General features: G+C 45.3%; 1 protein-coding gene across 1 annotated transcript in view; it reads right to left on the reverse strand.

The window, feature by feature from the left end:
- Positions 1-3143, reverse strand: part of LRMDA (leucine rich melanocyte differentiation associated) — a 748100-nt gene extending 744957 nt beyond the window's left edge. The window contains exon 1 of the mRNA XM_060275030.1: positions 2913-3143. Within this exon, the coding sequence (XP_060131013.1) occupies positions 2913-2942 (30 nt within the window). The 5' untranslated portion in view covers positions 2943-3143. The remainder of the gene's footprint in view (positions 1-2912) is intronic.
- Between the last annotated feature and the right edge of the window lie 17053 nt (positions 3144-20196).

A 20196-nucleotide genomic window follows, 5' to 3' on the forward strand; every position in this document is an offset into this window, starting at 1 on the left:
CAAAAGAGACAGTGGTGATCATTAGCATAGGCTATTAGACAAACCTTGTGGAGAACATAGGTTTTTCAACAGCTATTAGCAAAAATAGAACATCTATGTTCAGAGGCATGGATCTGGTACAGCGGAGCTCTTCTATGGTTGTAATTCATAGAATCATAGAGTTGGAAGAGACCACAAGGGCCATCCAGTCCAAGCAGGAAACACCATCAAAGCATTCCTGACATATGGCTGTCAAGCCTCTGCTTAAAGACCTCCAAAGAAGAAGACTCCACCACAGTCCTTGGGAGCAAATTCCACTGCCGAACAGCTCTTACTGTCAGGAAGTTCTTCCTAATGTTTAGGTGGAATCTTCTTTCTTGTAGTTTGAATCCATTGCTCCGTGTCCGCTTCTCTGGAGCAGCAGAAAACAACCTTTCTCCCACCTCTATATGACATCCTTTTATATCTCAAGGAAAAGTTTACTCCTCTACCCTCAGATGTTTTTGTAATCTGTGCAAAATGTTTCTCAAAAAAAAGAAACAAAATTGATACATAGTTTGTAGGTATCTTTGCGTACTGTTTAAGTATGTTTCTATCTTGCAGAAACAAATCACATACACAAAAACACACACACCTGAAAATGGTTATTACTATGCTGAAAACGGAAGTTGAGGCATGGGCAGTAAATCCCCTTTTCAAAATAAAAAGAACACACAAACACCATACTGTATTTAATTTCATGACAGCTACGTGCAATTTTATTATTTTCTGTTTTGCAAGCAAAACTTCAGTGTAACTATATCAGCACCCACAAGTTATCTGAATCATGTGTCAAACCCTCCCCATGGCCACATGCCTTTAAAGTACAGCATGTTGTAACGAGTACATTGGCAGCAGCAGCAGCATAATGGCAAGAATAATATTTAGTATTACCACCTGGGCAAAAGAGCATTCTACAAAATGTGTTAAGAAAGCAAGCCTTTCTCAATGGGCTTGCTGGAATCAGGTATCCCCAAACTGCGGCCCTCCAGATGTTTTGGCCTACAACTCACATGATCCCTAGCTAACAGGACCAGAGGTCGGGGAAGATGGGAATTGTAGTCCAAAACATCTGGAGGGCTGAGGTTTGGGGGTGCCTGGTCCTAATCTTACAACTGTTGTGAACTCAGTAAGTGGCCCTTAAGCAAGCCACTCTTCCTCAGCCTTTTCCCACCTGCAACGGTCAAGATAATAAAGCTGGCCTACATTACAGGGTTGTTGCATACAAAGCAATGTGTACAAAACTCTACACGTGCTCCTTATCAATATGAGACATGGACAGCCCCTTTAGCAGCAATGAGAGGGGGGAACTTTAAGAGCATGCTTGGTTTTGATCAGTTTATCTCTGGGTCAGAGAAACTTAAACCTTCTGCTAGAAAGACGAAGATATACAGTACTCTGCATCCACAGTGAAGTTTAAAGCAACAGTTAGAGGACACTGCCCCTACAGTAAGAGCTTGAGGGCACAGCCCTGTTCCAAAGAGGTGATGTCTGTGACCCATGAACACAAATATTGCTTATGTCTGTTACCACCAAGGAAAGGGGGAAGAGACTCCACTCAAAGTTGAAATCTATCACCTTCAAAGACTTTGTTTATTTAATAATTTAATAGAGAATACATGAGGCTACAGACATAAGAGATTTTCCCATTTGCCCATGGCCTTGTACAGTACTCAGGAAACATACAGATGCTCAGGCACACTAAAGAGGTCTGAGGCTCCAGAACACCATAGCCATGTAGAGCTTCCAAGCTGCATTAAGACAGTTTAATACATGCAATAGAAAGGGAGAATTTTGGTAGGTAATACTTCCCAAAACTGCAGTAGCTTGATGGGAGAAGTTGCATCTAATTCCCTTTAATGCATTAGGCACGGGAGCTCTGCTTCACACCCTGTCTGACAAATAACCTCATAGGAGTGTATACCAAGCCTGTACTCCAGAGCTTTCCAAACTTTTCATGTTAGTGACACACTTTTTAGACATGCATCATTTCGCAACACAGTAATTCAGTTTTGCATCATTTCATGACACAGTAATTCAGTTTTACAACAAACCAGAGGTTAAACTAACCCCTTTCCAGCCCTGGGAGAAGAGTGGAGAGCATTTGCATGACACACCTACAGACTGCAGCTGACACACTAATGTGTCCTGACACACAGTTTGGAAAGCTCTGCCATAATCCTGTGCACACTTACTTGCAGCGCAATAAAATCAGATATATAAGCTAATTGCCAAATGGCACCTTAAATGGAGATTACGGTCGCCACAACAGAATGTCTAGGCATCCTTTTTTAGCTATGAAATTCATTATTTTTGTTTAGGGCTGCCATATTTTGAAGAGCAAAAAAGGGGACACTGTGATGACTCTCATTTTAAATACCACTACAGTACTACTACATGTAGGCTATAGAAGCTGTCATATATTGCTGAGGGTGGGGGCAGGAGAAGAGAAGAGGAAAGCAAGTCTTCAACCACCAGTCATATTTATGCCTCCTCCAGAAAGTTCAAAACAGCTGTAATGAGCAGGACCTGCTCCCCAATAGGATGTAATAATAATAATAATAATAGTCATTTGAGAGAGCTTTCCCATACTCAGCTTGAACCCATGACTTGGGACAAGGGGGCCTGAAGCCATGAGGAGAAAAGGGAGGGGAAATTTTCCCCCTTCTTCATCTTCTCCTCATGAGAGAAAAAAAAGTAGCAGTCAGACGTTTTGGGTAATAGGAAGCACGAGAGAGAAGTTTTAAAGTACTCCAACCAGAGGCTGAGAAAGGAAGGGGGGGTAAGAAAGCGAAACTGAGACACGTTTAAAAGAAAGACGCCCCCCCCAACCAACCAACCAAGTGTTTCTGTCAAACAAATAGGGTTATGTGGGTGAGTGGGGAGGCACTTACTTGAGTTCCATTTACCACGACCCCTGACATCTCTGCCCCCAAAATGTGCTGCCTCTCTCTCCCCACACGCCCCACTCAAGACTCCAAAGGGGACAGTTCGCTTCTCCTAAGGTGGCCGCCCCTGGTGGGCTGAGGGGAAGGAGCGCGCGCGGTTGGGGGAGGGGGGAGGAAAGAAAAAAAGGCGCGAAAAAGAACTCGTCAACCTTCCCCAGCTGCGCCTGCAATTAAATGCCCTCGGAGGAAGCCCGGCTGCCGTCAGCTGATCCCGAGGCGGAAGAGCCCGCGTTGACTGACGCCGCGCGCTATTCCGGGTTCCTCACGTGAGCGAGGCGAGTGGTCTCTTGCGTTGTTGACCCAAAACCGCCGCGGGCCGAGGTGGGGTGCAACTTCTCGTCCCAGAATGAGCTTATCTGGGAGCAAAGAAGCCCCCCCCCAAAAAAAAACCTCCCAAATACTGCCTTTTTTCCAAACTTGGGTCCCCAGATGCTGTTGATAATTTTAATTTATTTTTCCTTTTTTACAATATTTTATTAAGTTTTCATTTTACAATATTTAAATATATCTTTCTGCATTTTTCACGTTTTTGGCTCATATGAGCTAATCGGCTTCCCTGCCTCAAGCCTTAAAGGTAAAGGACCCCGGACAGTTAAGTCCAGTTGCGAACGACTCTGGGGTTGCGGCGCTCATCTCACTTTACTGGCCGAGGGAGCCGGGGTTGGTCCAGGTTGGTCCGCAGACAGTTTTTCTGGGTCATGTGGCCAGCATGACTAAGCCGCTTCTGGCAAAAGCAGAGCAGCGCACAGAAACGCCGTTTACCTTCCCGCCAGAGTGGTACCTATTTATCTACTTGCACTTTGATGTGCTTTCTAACTAATTGGTGAGCAGGAGCTGGGACTGATCAACGGGAGCTCACCCCGTCACGGGGATTCGAACCGCCGACCTTCCGATCAGCAAGCCCTAGGCTCTGTGGTTTAGACCACAGCGCCACCCACGTCCCTCCTGCCTTATGGTTACATTAATTCTTTATTGTGCTTGCCGCAGTCACACCTTTTCCTGATTACTTTTATATCATTCCAATTAACCCATTTTTATTCATTTTTCAGTTACAATCCAATAATTGCCTCACTATAACAATACCAAATTATAATGCAATTACTAATACCAATTATACAAATACCGAATTATATAATTCAGGTCCACACACACACACACGTGCTATATTTGATAGTTTGATGATTTTCTTTATTTCTGCATTCCAAAATCTTACTAATTTCAATTACATTCTGGTCAAAAAAATAATCCCTTATGCAACAACTGCAATATTAATAACTTTCATTCATGCTTGACACATTAAACGATTTATAGAACTACAAGTGAGGCACTCAAACTATAGCCTTGTTCTTTCTGTGGCAATTATTCTGTCTGTGGTGCTTCTTCCTCTCCTTGTAAAATGTTATGTCTATTTTTTCCCGGTTGTTGCTGTTCTCCATCAGATGTTGTTGGGCTACAATGCCCATCATCCCTGACTACTGGTCCTGGTAGCTAGGGATGATGGGAGTTGTAGTTGAGAAACAGCTGGGGGGCCCATTGCTTGCTGATAAAGGTAAAGGGACCCCTGACCGTTAGGTCCAGTCGCGGACAACTCTGGGGTTGTGGCGCTCATCTCACTTTATTGGCCGAGGGAGCTGGCATACAGCTTCCGGGTCATGTGGCCAGCATGAGTAAGCCATTTCTGGCGAACCAGAGTAGCACACGGAAACACCGTTTACCTTCCTGCCAGAGCGGTACCTATTTATCTACTGTACTTGCACTCTGGTGTGCTTTCGAACTGCTAGGTTGGCAGGAGCTGGGACCAAGCAATGGGAGCTCACCCCGTCGCGTGGATTCAACCCGCCAACCTTCTGATCGGCAAGCCCTAGGCCACGGGTGTCAAACACAAGGCCCGGGGGCCAAATCCGGCCCGCCAGACCTCGTCATGTGGCCCGCCGAGCGCCCCAGCCAGCGGGACCCAGCAGCGGGACCTTGCTGCTGAAGCGCCGTGCCGACAAAGCGCCGACAAACAGCTGGGGGCGGGGGGGTTAGAAAGGCGGCCGGAGCAGCGCCGCACGGAGAGTCCCGAGCCTCTGCGACGCAGCAGTGCTCTGTAGCACTTTGAATCCTCCTCCTGCCAAAGCCTGGAAACGGCTGCTGCTGCTGCTGCTGAAGCACAGACAAAGCACCCAGCAGCGCCGCGTGGAGGAGGAGGATGATTCAAAGTTCTACAGAGCACTGCTGCGTCCCAGAGGCTCGGGACTCTCTGCACGGCGCTGCCGGGCACCGACCCGGCAAGCCGCCGCCTCCTCCTCCTCCTCTTGCCTCACCTCCTCCTCCTCCTGCCGCGGCTCAGCCTCACGAACGTGCAACTCTGAGGCTTTATGCACTTCTCCTAAAACGGACACCCGCTGCCTCACGCTGCACAGGAAATGCTTTTTGCCCCTGGGTCCCTTCGCGCTCTTTTCTGGCGCTGAATCAAGGCGGCGACCCCCCCCCTTCCCTTTCTTTCTTCCTCTCTCTCGTTCTTATTCTTTCTTTCCCTCTCCTTCCTTCCTTCTTTATCTCTGTCTTCTCTCCCTCTTTCTTTTTCTTTCCTTCTTTATTCCTTCTTTCCTACTCTTCTTTCTCTCACCTCTTTCCTTCCTCTCTCCCTCCTGCTCCCTCTTTTCTTCCTTCCTTCCTTCCTTCCTTCCTTCCTTCCTTCCTTCCTTCTGTCCTTCCCATCTTTCTTCCTCTCCCTCATTATTATTCTTTCTTTCCCTCTACTTCCTTCCTTATTTCTCCCTTTCCGTCTTTATTCCCTTCCTTATTTCCTACTCTTCTTTCTCTCCCCTCTTTCCTTCCTTCCTCTCTCCCTCCCACTCCCTCTTTTCTTCCTCCCTCCCCTCCCCTTCCCTCTCCTCAGAAACATAGGATGCTGCTTTATACTTCTGGCCCTTAAACCCTGGAACCAGGAGAGCAGCTCCAGTGAGTCAACCTCAGCCAGTCCCTTTGGTGAAGGGTGGTGGCTCACTGGCAGAACATCTGTCCTGCATGCAGAAGGACCCCAGCATCTCCAGGTACTAGTAGCTCTGCAAAGGTCCTGCATGAAACCCTAGCGAGCCTCCACCACCCAGTGCAGTTACCAAAAATCATTTTTCAATAAATTGTACAATAATAGTACATTTGAATATCTACTTGCCATTATTCTGACTATGTTTCTGCTTTCAGAGCTAGTTATTACTTACATTATTACAAAAAACAGTAATAATTGAATGCAGTGACAATAATTTATGATAATAAAGAGTGGACACATAGTCCTACAGATAGAACCGGCCCTTTGAGGGTGACCAAACTGCTGATGCGGCCCCCGATGAATTTGAGTTTGACACCCCTGCCCTAGGCTCTGTGGTTTTGACCATGGCGTCACTTGCTGTTAGGACACAGAAATAGGTTTAGGCTGAGATAGATACTGGGGGGGGGTCTTGCATCAGCCAATGAGCTTCATAACTGAGTAGGGATTTGAACCCAGGTTCCACTGGCCCGAGTCTAACACACTTCCATACTGCCACATTGTCCTCCTGAAACCAAAAGGGGTTGTGGCTAGAGAACCACCTGGAACTGGGAAAAGCACTGAAAGAAAGGTAGGGCTGGGAGAGATACTCCTGCCTGAACCCCTGGAGAGCCGCTGCCAGCCAGTGTAAACAGAACTGAGCTAGAAGGACCGATGGATCTGACTCAGAAAAAATCAGCTTGCTACACTCCTATGGTTACAGAGACAAAAGTAAGGGCAGATTGTCTCCAGTCACAGACCAAGCAGGACTAGAAATGCACCTGCAAGGGAGGAATAGCCTGGATTTAAATTGGGTTTCAATGCCTCTTAATAACTTGCCTCTAAACTACAACACCATAAACCTAATTTCCTTTTCTTGATCCTCTGTACATTGGCCTCTTCTTGTGTGTGTAGTCCAGGCATGGGGAACCTGTGGTCCTCCAGATGTTGGACTATAGCTCTCATCATCCTTGGCCATTGAGATGCTGATGGGAGCTGGAATCCAAGAACACCTGGAGGGCTACAGGTTCCCCAGTCCTGGATTTGCCTATGTCAGGGGTTCCCAACAAAATTTTCTCGAGGACCCCTCATCGAGCCGCTATTGTGACAAGGACCCCCATTAATTCCTAATCCTAAAATTAAAAAGTGAGAGCCAAATTAAGAGTCTTTTTATATTTTATATTTATACGTTTTTTACAGTTCTTCCTCTTCATCTGTAGGCCTTTGTCGTTTTAACGAACCACTTTTTACTACGCGAACTGTAGCTTCCGCGAGAAACAACGCTTTGTTTACAAACACTACTGTTTTGCAAAGAGGCAGCGCGCGCCAGGGAGGAGGGAGGGGAATGGAGAAGACAGGGTACCTGCGCAGTAGCGCACAAATGAAGCCGACGCACGCAAAGCATCTTGGGGAGGTGAGCGTTAGTAGAATGCGCGCACTGCCTCTTTGCAAAACAGTAGTGTTTGTAAAGCGCCACCTAACGGCATACAGCAGAACTACTGCCTCTATCTAATTCTAGTTTTGCGCTAGACTCTGCTCATGCAGGAAGCGGCCAAAACGAAAAATCTGTTACCATACGAAATATATTTAATATATTTTTTATTCTAATAGCATCTTGCGGACCCCTCTGGCATAGCTCGCGGACCCCTGGGGGTCCCCGGACCACCTGTTGGGAACCACTGGCCTATGTTATTGTAAGCTTGTGACCAGGTCTATGCTTTTTATTTTAGTTGATGTGCTGTGCCTAGGTATTAACATCATTTTAATATTAATTCAATGGTGCTTATGCAGAACTTTCTAGTGGCTTGTGTGCCACAGATCATCCTGTCACTCTGCCAACCAGATAAGCAGATACTGTAGCTCATTCAGTAGAGCATGAGACCCTTAAAGTCAGGGTTGTGGGTTCAAGCCCCACGTTGGGCAAAAGATTCCTGCTTTGCAGGGGGTTGGACTAGATGCCCCTCGTGGTCCCTTCCAACTCTACACTTCTATGGTTCTATGGTTCAACCTTAATGGCACCCAACATTCACCAACTCCAGTGGAGGTTTAGCCTTGCCTCGTGGAATAGTGGACAGCATTTTGTTTTTGTATGTTATTAATACCGAGTCACCTAATTGTGGTGGTGTTTGCACATGGTTGCCAAAATTGTTAATCCACCCCATGCACTTGTGTGCAGGACCAGCCTGCCCATTGGACAAAGTAGACAGTTCATAAGGGGTTTAGGAAGGTGGGGGGTGAGAGAGAGGAGGGGAATCTATTTGCATTTATCATGGATAGCATGCTGTCTAGCCACCCCAGCTAACACAGAGACATATATATAAGAACAGGCATCCCCAAACTTCGGCCCTCCAGATGTTTTGGACTACAATTCCCATCTTCCCCGACCACTGGTCCTGTTAGCTAGGGATCATGGGAGTTGTAGGCCAAAACATCTGGAGGGCTGCAGTTTGGGGATGCCTGTATAAGAAGCTATGATATGGAGGGTTTACATGGATACAGACCTCTGCCTAGGCCGCAGGCACACTCAAATCTGGTCCTGTGTTTAAGTTTATTCTTGAGTGTTAATGCTATGCCGATCCTTAGAGAGACAAGCAGATAAGGGGATATCTTAAACTGGATCAACTTCTATTGGTGATGTGACCTAGCACATGTCATCACCTTATCTAATGTGTGTCCTGCAACATATTCTCAGTTTTGAATGGGTTTTACATTTCCTTCCTTATCTTGGGTAAAGCCCCAGTACCTTAATATATAATATAAGGTGGTTGCTGTTTCCTTTTCTACCATTCTTCATTGTTCTTACATAGCTGTCAGGCATTGTAGCACATCCCAATATAAAAATGTGTGATCTCTTGCCTCCCAGAGCTGAGCATGTGTCTGGAAGCAAAAGATCCTTTGGAAGGCATTCACTTAATAGTGTCCTATCTAGAGTTCTGAAAAAGTGTGACAGCCACAAAGGTAAGTATATATGTTCGTATTACGAAAGTCGGCATGCATTCTGCAGGTATATATACACATGCCCCTGGCTGCTGCAGGGAAAGCCTATCCATTTGTTTCCCCCGCAAAAAGGGCTGGAACTTGGGGAAAGAGCCGTTGCTCCGGCAATGAAGTACCGTAGCTCAGACTGTGGACTTACATAGAAGCTGGAGGCTCTGCTCCTTCCTAGCACTTCGGCAGACCCTGATCCATGAGCTACCCCCTCATCCTGAGCCTCAAATGCAGCTAGCCAGGCACTTAGGTGGCAGCGCTGAAGCTCCTGTCTGGATCACCATCTCCTCTGCTCCTCTGACCCTGAAGAAGATGGGAAGCAGTGGGTCAGAGATCCAGCCAGGGGAAGCCATGCGGCAAGTATGGTGACCTCTAGTCTTTGGCAGGCATATCCAGAGCCAACAGCGCTTCAGAATCATTGGCATTGTGGAGATCTGCTGGGGGCTCCTCCTCCTCCAAGGTCTGAATAGGCTTGAACCTTGAAGAACTGCTCCCAAAGGCCAACCACCATCTATCTTCATTTTGACTTGCACTGTGCTTGAGTGCTTTTGCATTCTGCCAGGGGGGTAAAGCCATCTAGCTGCCCAATATTTATTTATTCTCTACAATTATTAGGTGCCCAATAGCTCTTTGAGCATAAAAAAAAAACACAGAGAAACAACATAAAATCATGAAAGCCCAACAAGATACAATAAAAAGCAGCTTTGCACAATTATAAATAGGAGCTAAAAACATAACAAGCAGCAAAATACATTTTTTAAATACCAGTGAGTAAAAGCACTTTAAAAAAAACAGCAGGAGCAGATAATTTAAAACAGAGAATTTAAAAATTAAAAACATCGGATTTGAACTTGGGAGGAACCAGGGAAGCTGAATACCAGAAGATTCAGGACACCAGTTTACAAACAAAAAACAAAAAACCAGCCCACCCAAAAATGGTTGCTGGGGAGCACAAGTGGGGGGGGGGTGCTTTCAAGCTTCCCATCTCATTGGCCTTTGGTCAGGTCCAGTGAGGCTCATCTTATATTCTTAACACACACATAAATTGTTGGACACCGAAAATACATTAAATTAGGTACCAGGCAGGCCCCTCTGAGTAAGCAATACTGCAGTGTTTCCCAACCTTGTGCCTCCAGCTGTTTTCGTACTACAATTCCCATCATTCCTGACCACTGGTCTTGCTAGCTAGGGATGATGGGAGTTGTAGTCCAAAAACAGCTGGAGGCACAAGGTTGGGAAACACTGCAATACTGTACCATTTTACTGTCATGTCCTCCATTTTGAAGGCGTGACATACAAGGAATTTTAGATTCCCTCTCACACACACACCTCAATAAACAGGACATTTTGGACTATATATGTGTACCGAATGTCAGGTTTCCAGCTCATGAATAAATATCCTGATACTTGATACCACCTTCAGTTAAGTCAACCAACCCATTCAAATTCCCCATATACATTCAGATTGATTATAATTACAACCATTGATGGTTTGGGTGCTCTTAACAAACTAAGTATGTTACTTAGGCATGATGGGTTTTCACTGACTCACTGAACTATAGAAATAATAGGTAAAGGTAAAGGGACCCCTGACCATTAGGTCCAGTCATGACTGACTCTGGGGTTGCGGCGCTCATCTTGCATTATTGGCCGAGGGAGCCAGCATATAGCTTCCAGGTCATGTGGCCAGCATGACAAAGCCGCTTCTGGCAAACCAGAGCAGCACACGGAAACACCGTTTACCTTCCCGCTGTAGCGGTACCTATTTATCTACTTGCACTTTGACATGCTTTCGAACTGCTAGGTTGGCAGGAGCTGGGACCGAACAACGGGAGCTCACCCCTTTGCGGGGATTCAAACCGCGGACCTTCTGATCAGCAAGCCCTAGGCTCTGTGGTTTAACCCACAGTGCCACCTGCGTCCCAATAAAAAGAATATGTACCTGTAAAATTGAGCAGGTTACTTGAAAACAACTTGACAATACAGCATATGGAAAGACCTCAAACTCTGATCTTTCATTTAAAAAAAACAACCCTCTTTCCTTTCTAGACAGAAAGGTATGAAGCAGCATATGAAGGTACCCTTCTGAGTGATTTATATGAAATGGCAGAAAGGCAAAAGAGCAAAATCCAGAACTGCTGAAGCCAGGGAAGACTACGGTGGTCTTCATGTTCCTCAAACAACAGAAATATTTATTGAAATATTCTATGGGTAAAGTATTCTAATTTATGAGAAACTAGTGTCATTCAGCCCGTTAAATAAACGGGCGCTAGAACATTCGGCCTGTTTCAGTGGCGGCACGTGGGGGGGCAATTGGCCCCTCCCATGGCCGCCACTTCGTTAGGGCACTCCGCTGAGCCCAGCTGGGCAGCAGGCGCCCAGGAGAAGGCCGCGATTCTTCTGAGGACCGCGAGGGAAATGGTAGGCAGAGGGGTGGGGGGGAGCGTGCGTGCATGTGCATGGTGCCCGCTTGCTGCTGGCCGCGGGGGGCATAGGGGGGAAGGAAAAGGAAGCAGCCTCCTCCTTGCGCAGTGAGGCGCTTGTCCGGCCGGGAGCGGCGTTTGGCAGAGGGGTGGGGGGTGGGGAGAGCGTATGTGTGTGTGTGCGTCCAGTCTCTGCGTCCAATCCCTGTGTTCGTGGGGCACATGCGCAGTAGCGCGGACACAGGGACACAGGGACTGGACGCAGAGACACAGGGACTTTATTATATAGGATGTGATACAAGTAAATATCAATGTTTAAGAGGCCTTGCTCATTGCTTGGCTTTTTTGAAGACCACTTTTGAAAATGTGTTGTCTCAGTGTTCAAAGGAGATGGATGCCACATTGTAGTTATCCTTTACATACTTCTATCCACATTTGCTACAGTATGCATAACTTTGCAAACCTCTCACTACACATGTCTCGCTTCACCTGTGTTTATTCTGGGACTGAATCCCTGTTCTTAATAATGCTTCACTCATTGCTGTCATGGAGATATATCTCATTTCTCTTCTCCTGCCCTTTGCAACTGGTGCTTTCTGCCACACTCTCAGAAGCAAAATTAAATGGTTGCTGGTAATGAAACTGTTTTTGAGTAACAGGCAAAGATCAAGTAACTGAGGAAGTGACTCTGGGAGCCAAGGGAGCATTTTTTGTTAGACCAGGAAGCTGTTATCGCTTGTTACAATCCCTCTAGTGTCGGTTAACTTATGTATCTGAAATATCTAACCAATTACAGCTGGCAAATAGTGCAGTGTGGTGGAGGAAAGCTGATTCATCTGCAGTCACCATAAAAGTGTGGTCAACATCTTTGCTGTGCAACATCAGGGCACACCTCTGAGAGAAACCCAGACTTTGAGAGGGTTCTACCATGGAAGGGCCTGATGTTCTTGCCAGCAGATAATCAGTTAACAACACCCACTCTTTCTCTCGTCAAAACTGCTTCCTGACAGCGCTATCCAATTTCAAAACTATACTGGCAATCATGGTGGATTACCATTAGGTAGCCAGTGGTTTTTTTCTCACCTTAGAAATCCAAATAACTTCAAATTTATTTTATTTTAATATCTAACTTCACCATTGTAGTTACATATAAAAATGAAAGTGTAAGAAAATAATTGGAATGGATAAGAAACAAAAAGTAAGGTTAAAAAGCAAGCACACTTTTACACTTTTTCGGTAGTGGCACCCACCCTGTGGAATGCCCTCCCACCAGAGGTCAAAGAGAACAACAATTACCAGACCTTTAGAAGGCATCTCAAGGCAGCCCTGTTTAGGGAAGCTTTTAATGTTTGATGGATTTCTGTATTTTAATATTTTGTTGGAAGCCGCCCAGAGTGGCTGGGGGAACCCGGCCAGATGGGTGGGGTATAAATAATTTATTATTATTATTATTATTATTATTATTATTATACCTATAAACCATGTCTACTCAGAAGTAAGTCTTATTGAATTCAAAGGGGCTTAGTTCTAGGTAAGTGGGGTTAGGATTGTAGGCTTGGTGGTTTCTTTTACAATATAAAAGAAAGGATGGAGAGCATTGGTCCTCCAGACATTGAACTGTATCTCTCAGCAGCCCCAACCAGGTGGCCAATGGTCAGGCACAGTTGATGGGAATTGTAGTCCAACAACAACTGAGGGCCACGGGTTCCCTATCCCTGTTTTATACTTCTGTTGCTTGTGCTAGCTTGATCATCCTGCTGCCTCATTAAGTGAGTGCCAGGGGCACTATTTCATGTTTCATTGAGGAGGAGACTATCGACAAGGCTCAAAAGCTTACTCTTGAATGTATTAAAGTCTAATTTACAACACCAGCCGTGTATTTTAACCCTATGTTGTTACTATGCAGTGTCTTATAATAGGCAAAGTCACTGATGCTCCTGTGAATGTTTCGGGGTTTTTTCATTCACCCTTCACAATTGATGGGTATTTTGTACTTTGGTCTTCAAATGTGCAATGCCTAATGAGAAGAAGCAGCTTTCGGTGCCATGGCTGCCATGAATTCCTAGGAACTTGTCAAAGGTAGAAGTCTGGAGGCATGCTGAGAAGCAAGCAGGCAGAGAACTCCGTCTTCAGCTCAGACTAATGAGCCAGGCTAGAAGCAGTTTTATAGGACAAGGTGACATCCTTTTGGCCCCTTTTTAGCATATGATCTCTGCTGGTAGCTGCAATACCACCCATCAGCAGCAATAGTGTAGCAGAAAGTAGGCCCTCCCTTCTCCGCCAAGCTACCATGATGGTGTAAAACGTACAAGGGTCCTACTGTGAGAGAGTCCCCAGTGCCTTACAGAATTGTAGCACTAAGGATTTTTAACAAGAAATCCCTAATCCACTTATAAGGCTGCATTTTCCCCCAAATGTCTTTATGTTACAGTAAAACCAGCATAAAACCCATTAAAAATTATAGTGTCGATCAGGGATCAAGACCAGTAACCCTCCAAAAATTGTTGGACTCCAAGCCAGCATGGTGGATGGTGGGAGCTGGAGTCCATCAATATGGAAGGCCAGGTTCCCAATCCCTGCTGTACTCAAAAGAAAACAACCGTAGTTGCACAATATTTGAAAGGGTTTTAAATCCAGCAGAGCAAGTGGTCTCGTTACATATCCCCTTCCCCACACCAAAGAAATAATAATAATAATAATAATAATTTATTATTATTTATACCCCGCCCATCTGGCTGGGTTTCCCCAGCCACTCTGGGCGGCTTCCAACAGAAAAATAAAACACAGTAATCTATTAAACATTAAAAGCCTCCCTGAACAGGGCTGCCTTCAGATGTCTTCTAAAAGTCTGGTAGTTGTTTTCCTCTTTGACATCTGTTGGGAGGGCGTTCCACAGGGCAGGCGCCACCACCGAGAAGGCCCTCTGCCTAGTTCCCTGCAACTTGGCATCTCGCAACGAGGGAACCGCCAGAAGGCCCTCAGTGCTGGACCTCAGTGTCCGGGCAGAACGATGGAGGTGGAGACGCTCCTTCAGGTATACTGGATCGAGGCCATTTAGGGCTTTAAAGGTCAGCACCAACACTTTGAATTGTGCTCGGAATCGTACGGAGAGCCAATGTAGATCTTTCAAGACCGGTGTTATGTGGTCTTGGCGGCCGGTCCCAGTCACCAGTCAAGCTGCAGATGACTGGCTGGAGGAGAAAGCCAGTTCAACACAGAGTGCATCCTTTCCCTGGCCCATGTTGCACAAAGGTGGGAATCCTTTGGCTCCCTAAATGTTGCTGAACTACAACTCCAATTACTCCCAGCAAGCATGGCCAACGGGCAGGGATTATGGGACTTATAGTTCAGCAAAGGTTCCTCACACCTGCTGTAGTGCAAGGTGGAAAGCTGAATTGGGGGCATACCATACCGTTCAGGAAAAAAAGGTCTAAAATAAAAAAGTAAACTCAGAAAATTGGTAGATTTTAGAAATTCAATTTTGTGTTCAGTATTACAAGTAAACATTGGCACCTTATGAACCCTTACCCTGAAATTGAAAAAAAAAGCAAAGAAAGGAAAAGCTGTAACTGCAGGGAAATGGTTATTAGTGTTTCTCTTTTTTCTACCTTAGTGCAGAAAATGTTCCTTTTTTTCTTAATGTCTTCTGCTTCACTTCTTCCCCAACTTTATCCCCTGTGGTTTTGCTAAAAAAATATATATCTACAAATGAGAGGTCACAAACAAATGGGTCCTTACATATAGAGTGGTACTTCCCCCACTTAATGATTGGTTTATTATTGTAATACTGCTTCGTTTAAAATACACAAAGGAGTTTTTTAAAATTGTACTGCTTCTAAAGGACCTTCCCTGTGAATTTTCAACATATTCTTCACTTCCAGACCATTCTGTTGTTGGCTTTATCTGCAGCGGCACAAAATGAGGCTGCAGGTATTACTTGGGCCACACAGCTCATTAGCTCATTAGATTGGCTCCAAAAAACTCCTTCCACTCTTGATCAAGGCCAGGCTCAGAGCCCATGTTATGCTGGGCAAAGGAACCAATCCAAATGGGGTGATCACCAGGAGGAGCTAGCAGGGTGCAAACACCAACAAACAGGTTAAAGGCTTGATACCTTAGGAATGGGCTGCAAGTGAAGAATGCATATGAGAGCCAACATTTAATTTACTCCATGGCAAGACACAGCTGGGCTGGACAGTCCAGGGAACAGACCAAGAAGCAGGAGTTGGAGGCGTATCAGCGGGGGGAGGGGGGCAGTTAGGAGAGGAGAGGGTTACTCTGTTGGCACCATGAAGTTTTTTTAAAGGGTTAGAGCAGGGGTAGACATTCTAAGGCCCATGGGCCACAAGCAGCCCACAGGAGTCGTTTAACCAGCCAACAAGCTGCCCCTGAACCAAGCCACCCACTCTGCGAGTCCCCACGCACTGTGCTAAAACGGTGCAGCAGGGCATGGGGACTCGCTTCTGCGGTGCCGGAAATCACATCTGCACATGCTCAGGCGCCGAAAATCGCGACCGTGCACAATCACACATGCACGTGATCCGGCTCACGGAGGGATCTCCACTGGAGTGAACCGGCCCAGGCGAGGTAAACCTTGCCAACCCCTGGGTTAGAGTGATGCAGAACTTGTAGTAAAAAGCAAGTCACAACTGATCCCTGGGCATCCATGTTCTTTCAGATTCCATTGGAAGCTGGAGTGGAACTCCACTTCAAGTTTAGACCAGACGTGCTAATACTAAGACGTCAACAATGTGTGACTTGTTGTGTTTTTCTGTTGCTATTGGTAGTATAGATGGGCAGCCTGAGAGAGTACAGCTGGCCTTGAAGCAGGAAGTGGTGTGCTATTGGCTCTCCTGGATCACCTGACTCCCAAGCAAAGAAGGAATCTGGCTGTCTGTAGTGTCTGTTTCCTAGCTTGAAATTAATAAGGAGTAGGTAATGGGCATATGGCCAGATAGCTGTCCCACTATGGTTTTTAATCACAATCACAATAATAAATTCATACTAAATGCAGCATAAAGGATAAAACTTGACAGTTTCCTGACAGATGCAATACATGATGCAGACTCCATTTTAAAAACCTGAGCAAGAGCTTGATAGCAAGAGCACAAGTTGAGTTAACATTCCGAAAAAAGAAAAAAGAAAAGAAAAGAAGAAGTGAATAAACGTTTGGTCTAAAAACGTGGTGCTTTATTATGTCTCTAAAAGAGATAGCTTTACATTTTCACGTGATGAATAAAAGCTTTTAATTTAGACACTCAATCAGTTTATGTAAAGTGGTATAGATTAAGATGAAAATCATTTGTAAATGTATTTGTCAGTGTTTCAAACTACACCCTTTTCCTAGAAGAAACATTAATCAGAGAGAGCAACTCTGGTTCCCCCCATTGCTTGCAAAAACTACATAAAGCTATTTCTCATTCTAATAAAGGACTTGTTCAATCCATTGAGTATTTATATGTTTTTCTACTTATTCAAATCCATTTACACGAAATAGCAATGGCAGCCAACCTTAAGTTTACATTTACAAATCTTTAGTCATCTGTCATGTAAGGAGAATAGCTATCTCAAGATAGTACATCAGAGCTCCTGAAATTTTTCCTTTTAAAAATGAGAGAGGGGGTGGTTTTATCATTTTAAGTCCTCAAAGGAACTAGAAAATCAAAAGTAATACATGAATTAAATAATTGCTCTTGAATGGCCAAGATACAACAGCAGCCTTCTCTGAAGGTGGATATCTCTGCATAAGTCACATCACATAAGACCTAGCTTGTTCCATTCAGACACTCTGCAAAGTAGCAGGATGGTCTCTATGCCACATGTAATTTGATAATTAAATAATTCCTCACAGAGAGACAGTGCAGAAGTGCCCACTGAGGAGCCTCACCATTGTATCTCTGTATGAGCCATTGGCATTTCCTTGCTTCCTTCCCGCCGGGAAGCACACCCAGAATGCTGACTCATGCAGAAACTTAGAGGGTGTGGGGTTCCATTTAGGGTAGATAAATCAATACTCTTGCAGGGATAAAAGAAAAGCTGCCTTTAGTTTTAATTCAGAAAACGGTGTCTTGAGCTATCAGCACTGCTCTGAAAGCTGCTTCCCATGTTAATTGCTCATCGTAGGTGAACTGAGAAATGTTGGCTGTAAAAATGGCCCCAACAACTACACAGCACACCTAAAGAAGGGGGGTTGAGTTAATAAGCAACATGCATTGCCCCCCCTCAAAGCAAAACACAGATTTTAGCCTTTGGCTGCCTTAATCTATTTGGCATTGGGTGAGGAGAGACTGAAACCTGGCACTGCAGACAGCCACCTGTATGAAATACAATGGGCAGAGTTAATCCATTGCCTAGTGGGCAGCTGCATCCATGAGAACATTTACACTGTGCATCTGGTGTCATTGAAAGCTGCTTTGAAGGCTTAACCGCCCTTCTCTCTCCACATGCTTTAAAGTTACAAAACATGCATGAATCTCATGTATATCTTATCTGTGTTGTACTTGAGCATGTACAAAAAATGAGAAGTGCCTTCCAGCATCAGGCCAACATTAACCTCGTCTAGCATTCTTGAAAGAATCCCCGGAACCAGGTAGGGGACCATAGCCTACCATCTGCACAGCTATTTTTTCTGCTGCCTGGTAAGTTTGGATGGAAAAGGGAAGTGAATGGGATGGCTTTGGCAACAGCAGAGAGAGATGTCACCAGGTAATAGCACCAGATTATCCCATTTTGAATCAAAACCTCATTTCAGGGCAGGGGACTGGACAAGGTTCAAAACTAGCCTTAAAGAACAGAATAACTAAAGTTGTGTTCCAAGTCGTTGCCCCCCCCCTCGTCATAATAAGTCAGCATTGCACATACAGTTTTAAAAGAAATCTATTGTTTGTGTGGGACATCTCTCTCTTACCACTGAAAACTCCCCCACTTTCCTTACAGTAAGATTATTTACCACACCTTGATCCAAATAAAGTATAACTATGGGCCGGAGAAAATTGCTCCAGTGACCAGGCAGTGCCAGTTGGTTATCCCTGCTGAATAATAAAAGCAACATGCTCATCAGGTATAGTCTTATCTTTCATGTTACTCCAGTCCACAAACTGTTTCACAATATTCACTCTGTTTCAGTTTTATGTCTTTGCAAGCGATCCCTTTTTATTTATTTTTACTTATGAGATTTATATACTGCTTAATCAAAAGATCAACAGAATTTAAAAAGTAGGCGAGATAAAATTCAGATTCAAAGACCAATATACACAATAAGATTAAATGTGTTAAATGTGTAAATCAAAGGGGTTTGTGACTTTGACATACCGTACATAGGAAGTAAACAATCTCATTTTAATTACCTATAATAATATTGATGTGTGTCAAAGAGTGAGCCAGCAGTAAATCACACTGTTCAAAGTTGGAGTAAACTATTAGCAAAAACACAATCTTCACAGACTTGGCTGAGTATTAGGCCTAATGAGCACAGCAGCTCATCTCTGGTGAATCAGTTGCCGAGACTGAAAGTCCCCTCCTCTTCAGGACTTTTTCCAAGCAATCGGAGACTGTGCCTCCATGCAGCCTGCTGCTGCTCTGCCCATTTCATCCCTCTTCTGGTTCTGGGAGACAAGGAAGGAGGAGAGCTTGTCACAGCAGGAGGGGAAGACACCTATGACTCTTTACCAGCCTGTCTCATCTCTGCCTCTTAGCCCCCCTCATCTCCTGCTTCAGTTTCTGTCTCTGATTCTCAACTTCTCTCTGACACAGACTCTCCCTGCTCACTAAGTCCTGTTAACTCTTCAGCTTCTGACATCTTCTCTTCCCAGTCTTCTCCCTCTTCACACTCATCATTGTTCCACCACTACTCCCTGGGCTCTGAGCCTTCTTCCTTTGGTGGTTCCCCAACTGGTTCCTCTCCTCCCACCATTCCTCTATGCCAAACCAGTCCATGGCAATGTGCCGTGTAGAACCTGTGTCTGTGTTGGCCAGACATAGTTCAGGCATGGAGAACCTCAGGCCTTGGCCCCAAATGTGACTATGTATCTCTGACCCTTGGGACATCCCCAGCCCATGCTCCTCACCATCTCTGATTTGTACCCTCCTTGAGTGCTTTTGCCTGGTTCAAACCTGTTCTGATAATGCCTCTGGCTCCCCTCAGCCTAAAAAAGTTCCCTACCCCTGATACATTTTGAGGCATCCTTACATGTGGTGTGAAAATGGGAAGCTCTGCCAGGAAACCAGGATGACCTTGTAAAATAGGTTAACATTATTATTCACATATGAGGTCTACTCCATGCACAGCACACAGGCAAGATCTGAACTGAGGATTTGCAGGTTAACAGCACAAGTATTTTGTGCTAGCCTTGTTGCATTCTTGGTTTTATTTCTCTATATTATCCTTTCTATAGGAGCCCAGAGTGGTGAACAAGGGGGGGGGGAGTGCAATCCCGTACATCTCATTTGTGCCAGAACCAGAATACATCTCTGCTTGCGGGCTTCCCAAGAGGCCCCTGGTGAACTAGGTGGCTCAACTAGGTGGGCTTTTTTGCTCTGATCCAGCAACGTTACATGGGTAAGAACCCCACACACACAAAAAGCAACAATGTAATGAATGGTTTAGGGACGTGGGTGGCGCTGTGGGTTAAACCACTGTACCGCTTGGGCTTGCCGATCAAATGGTCGACAGTTCAAATCCCAGCGACAGGGTGAGCTCCTGTTGTTCAGTCCCAGCTCCTGCCAACCTAGCAGTTCAAAAGCACGTCAAAGTGCAAGTAGATAAATAGGTACCACTCTGGCGGGAAGGTAAACAGCATTTCTGTGGACT

Source organism: Zootoca vivipara, chromosome 5, assembly GCF_963506605.1.
Source record: "Zootoca vivipara chromosome 5, rZooViv1.1, whole genome shotgun sequence".
NCBI lineage: Eukaryota > Metazoa > Chordata > Lepidosauria > Squamata > Lacertidae > Zootoca > Zootoca vivipara.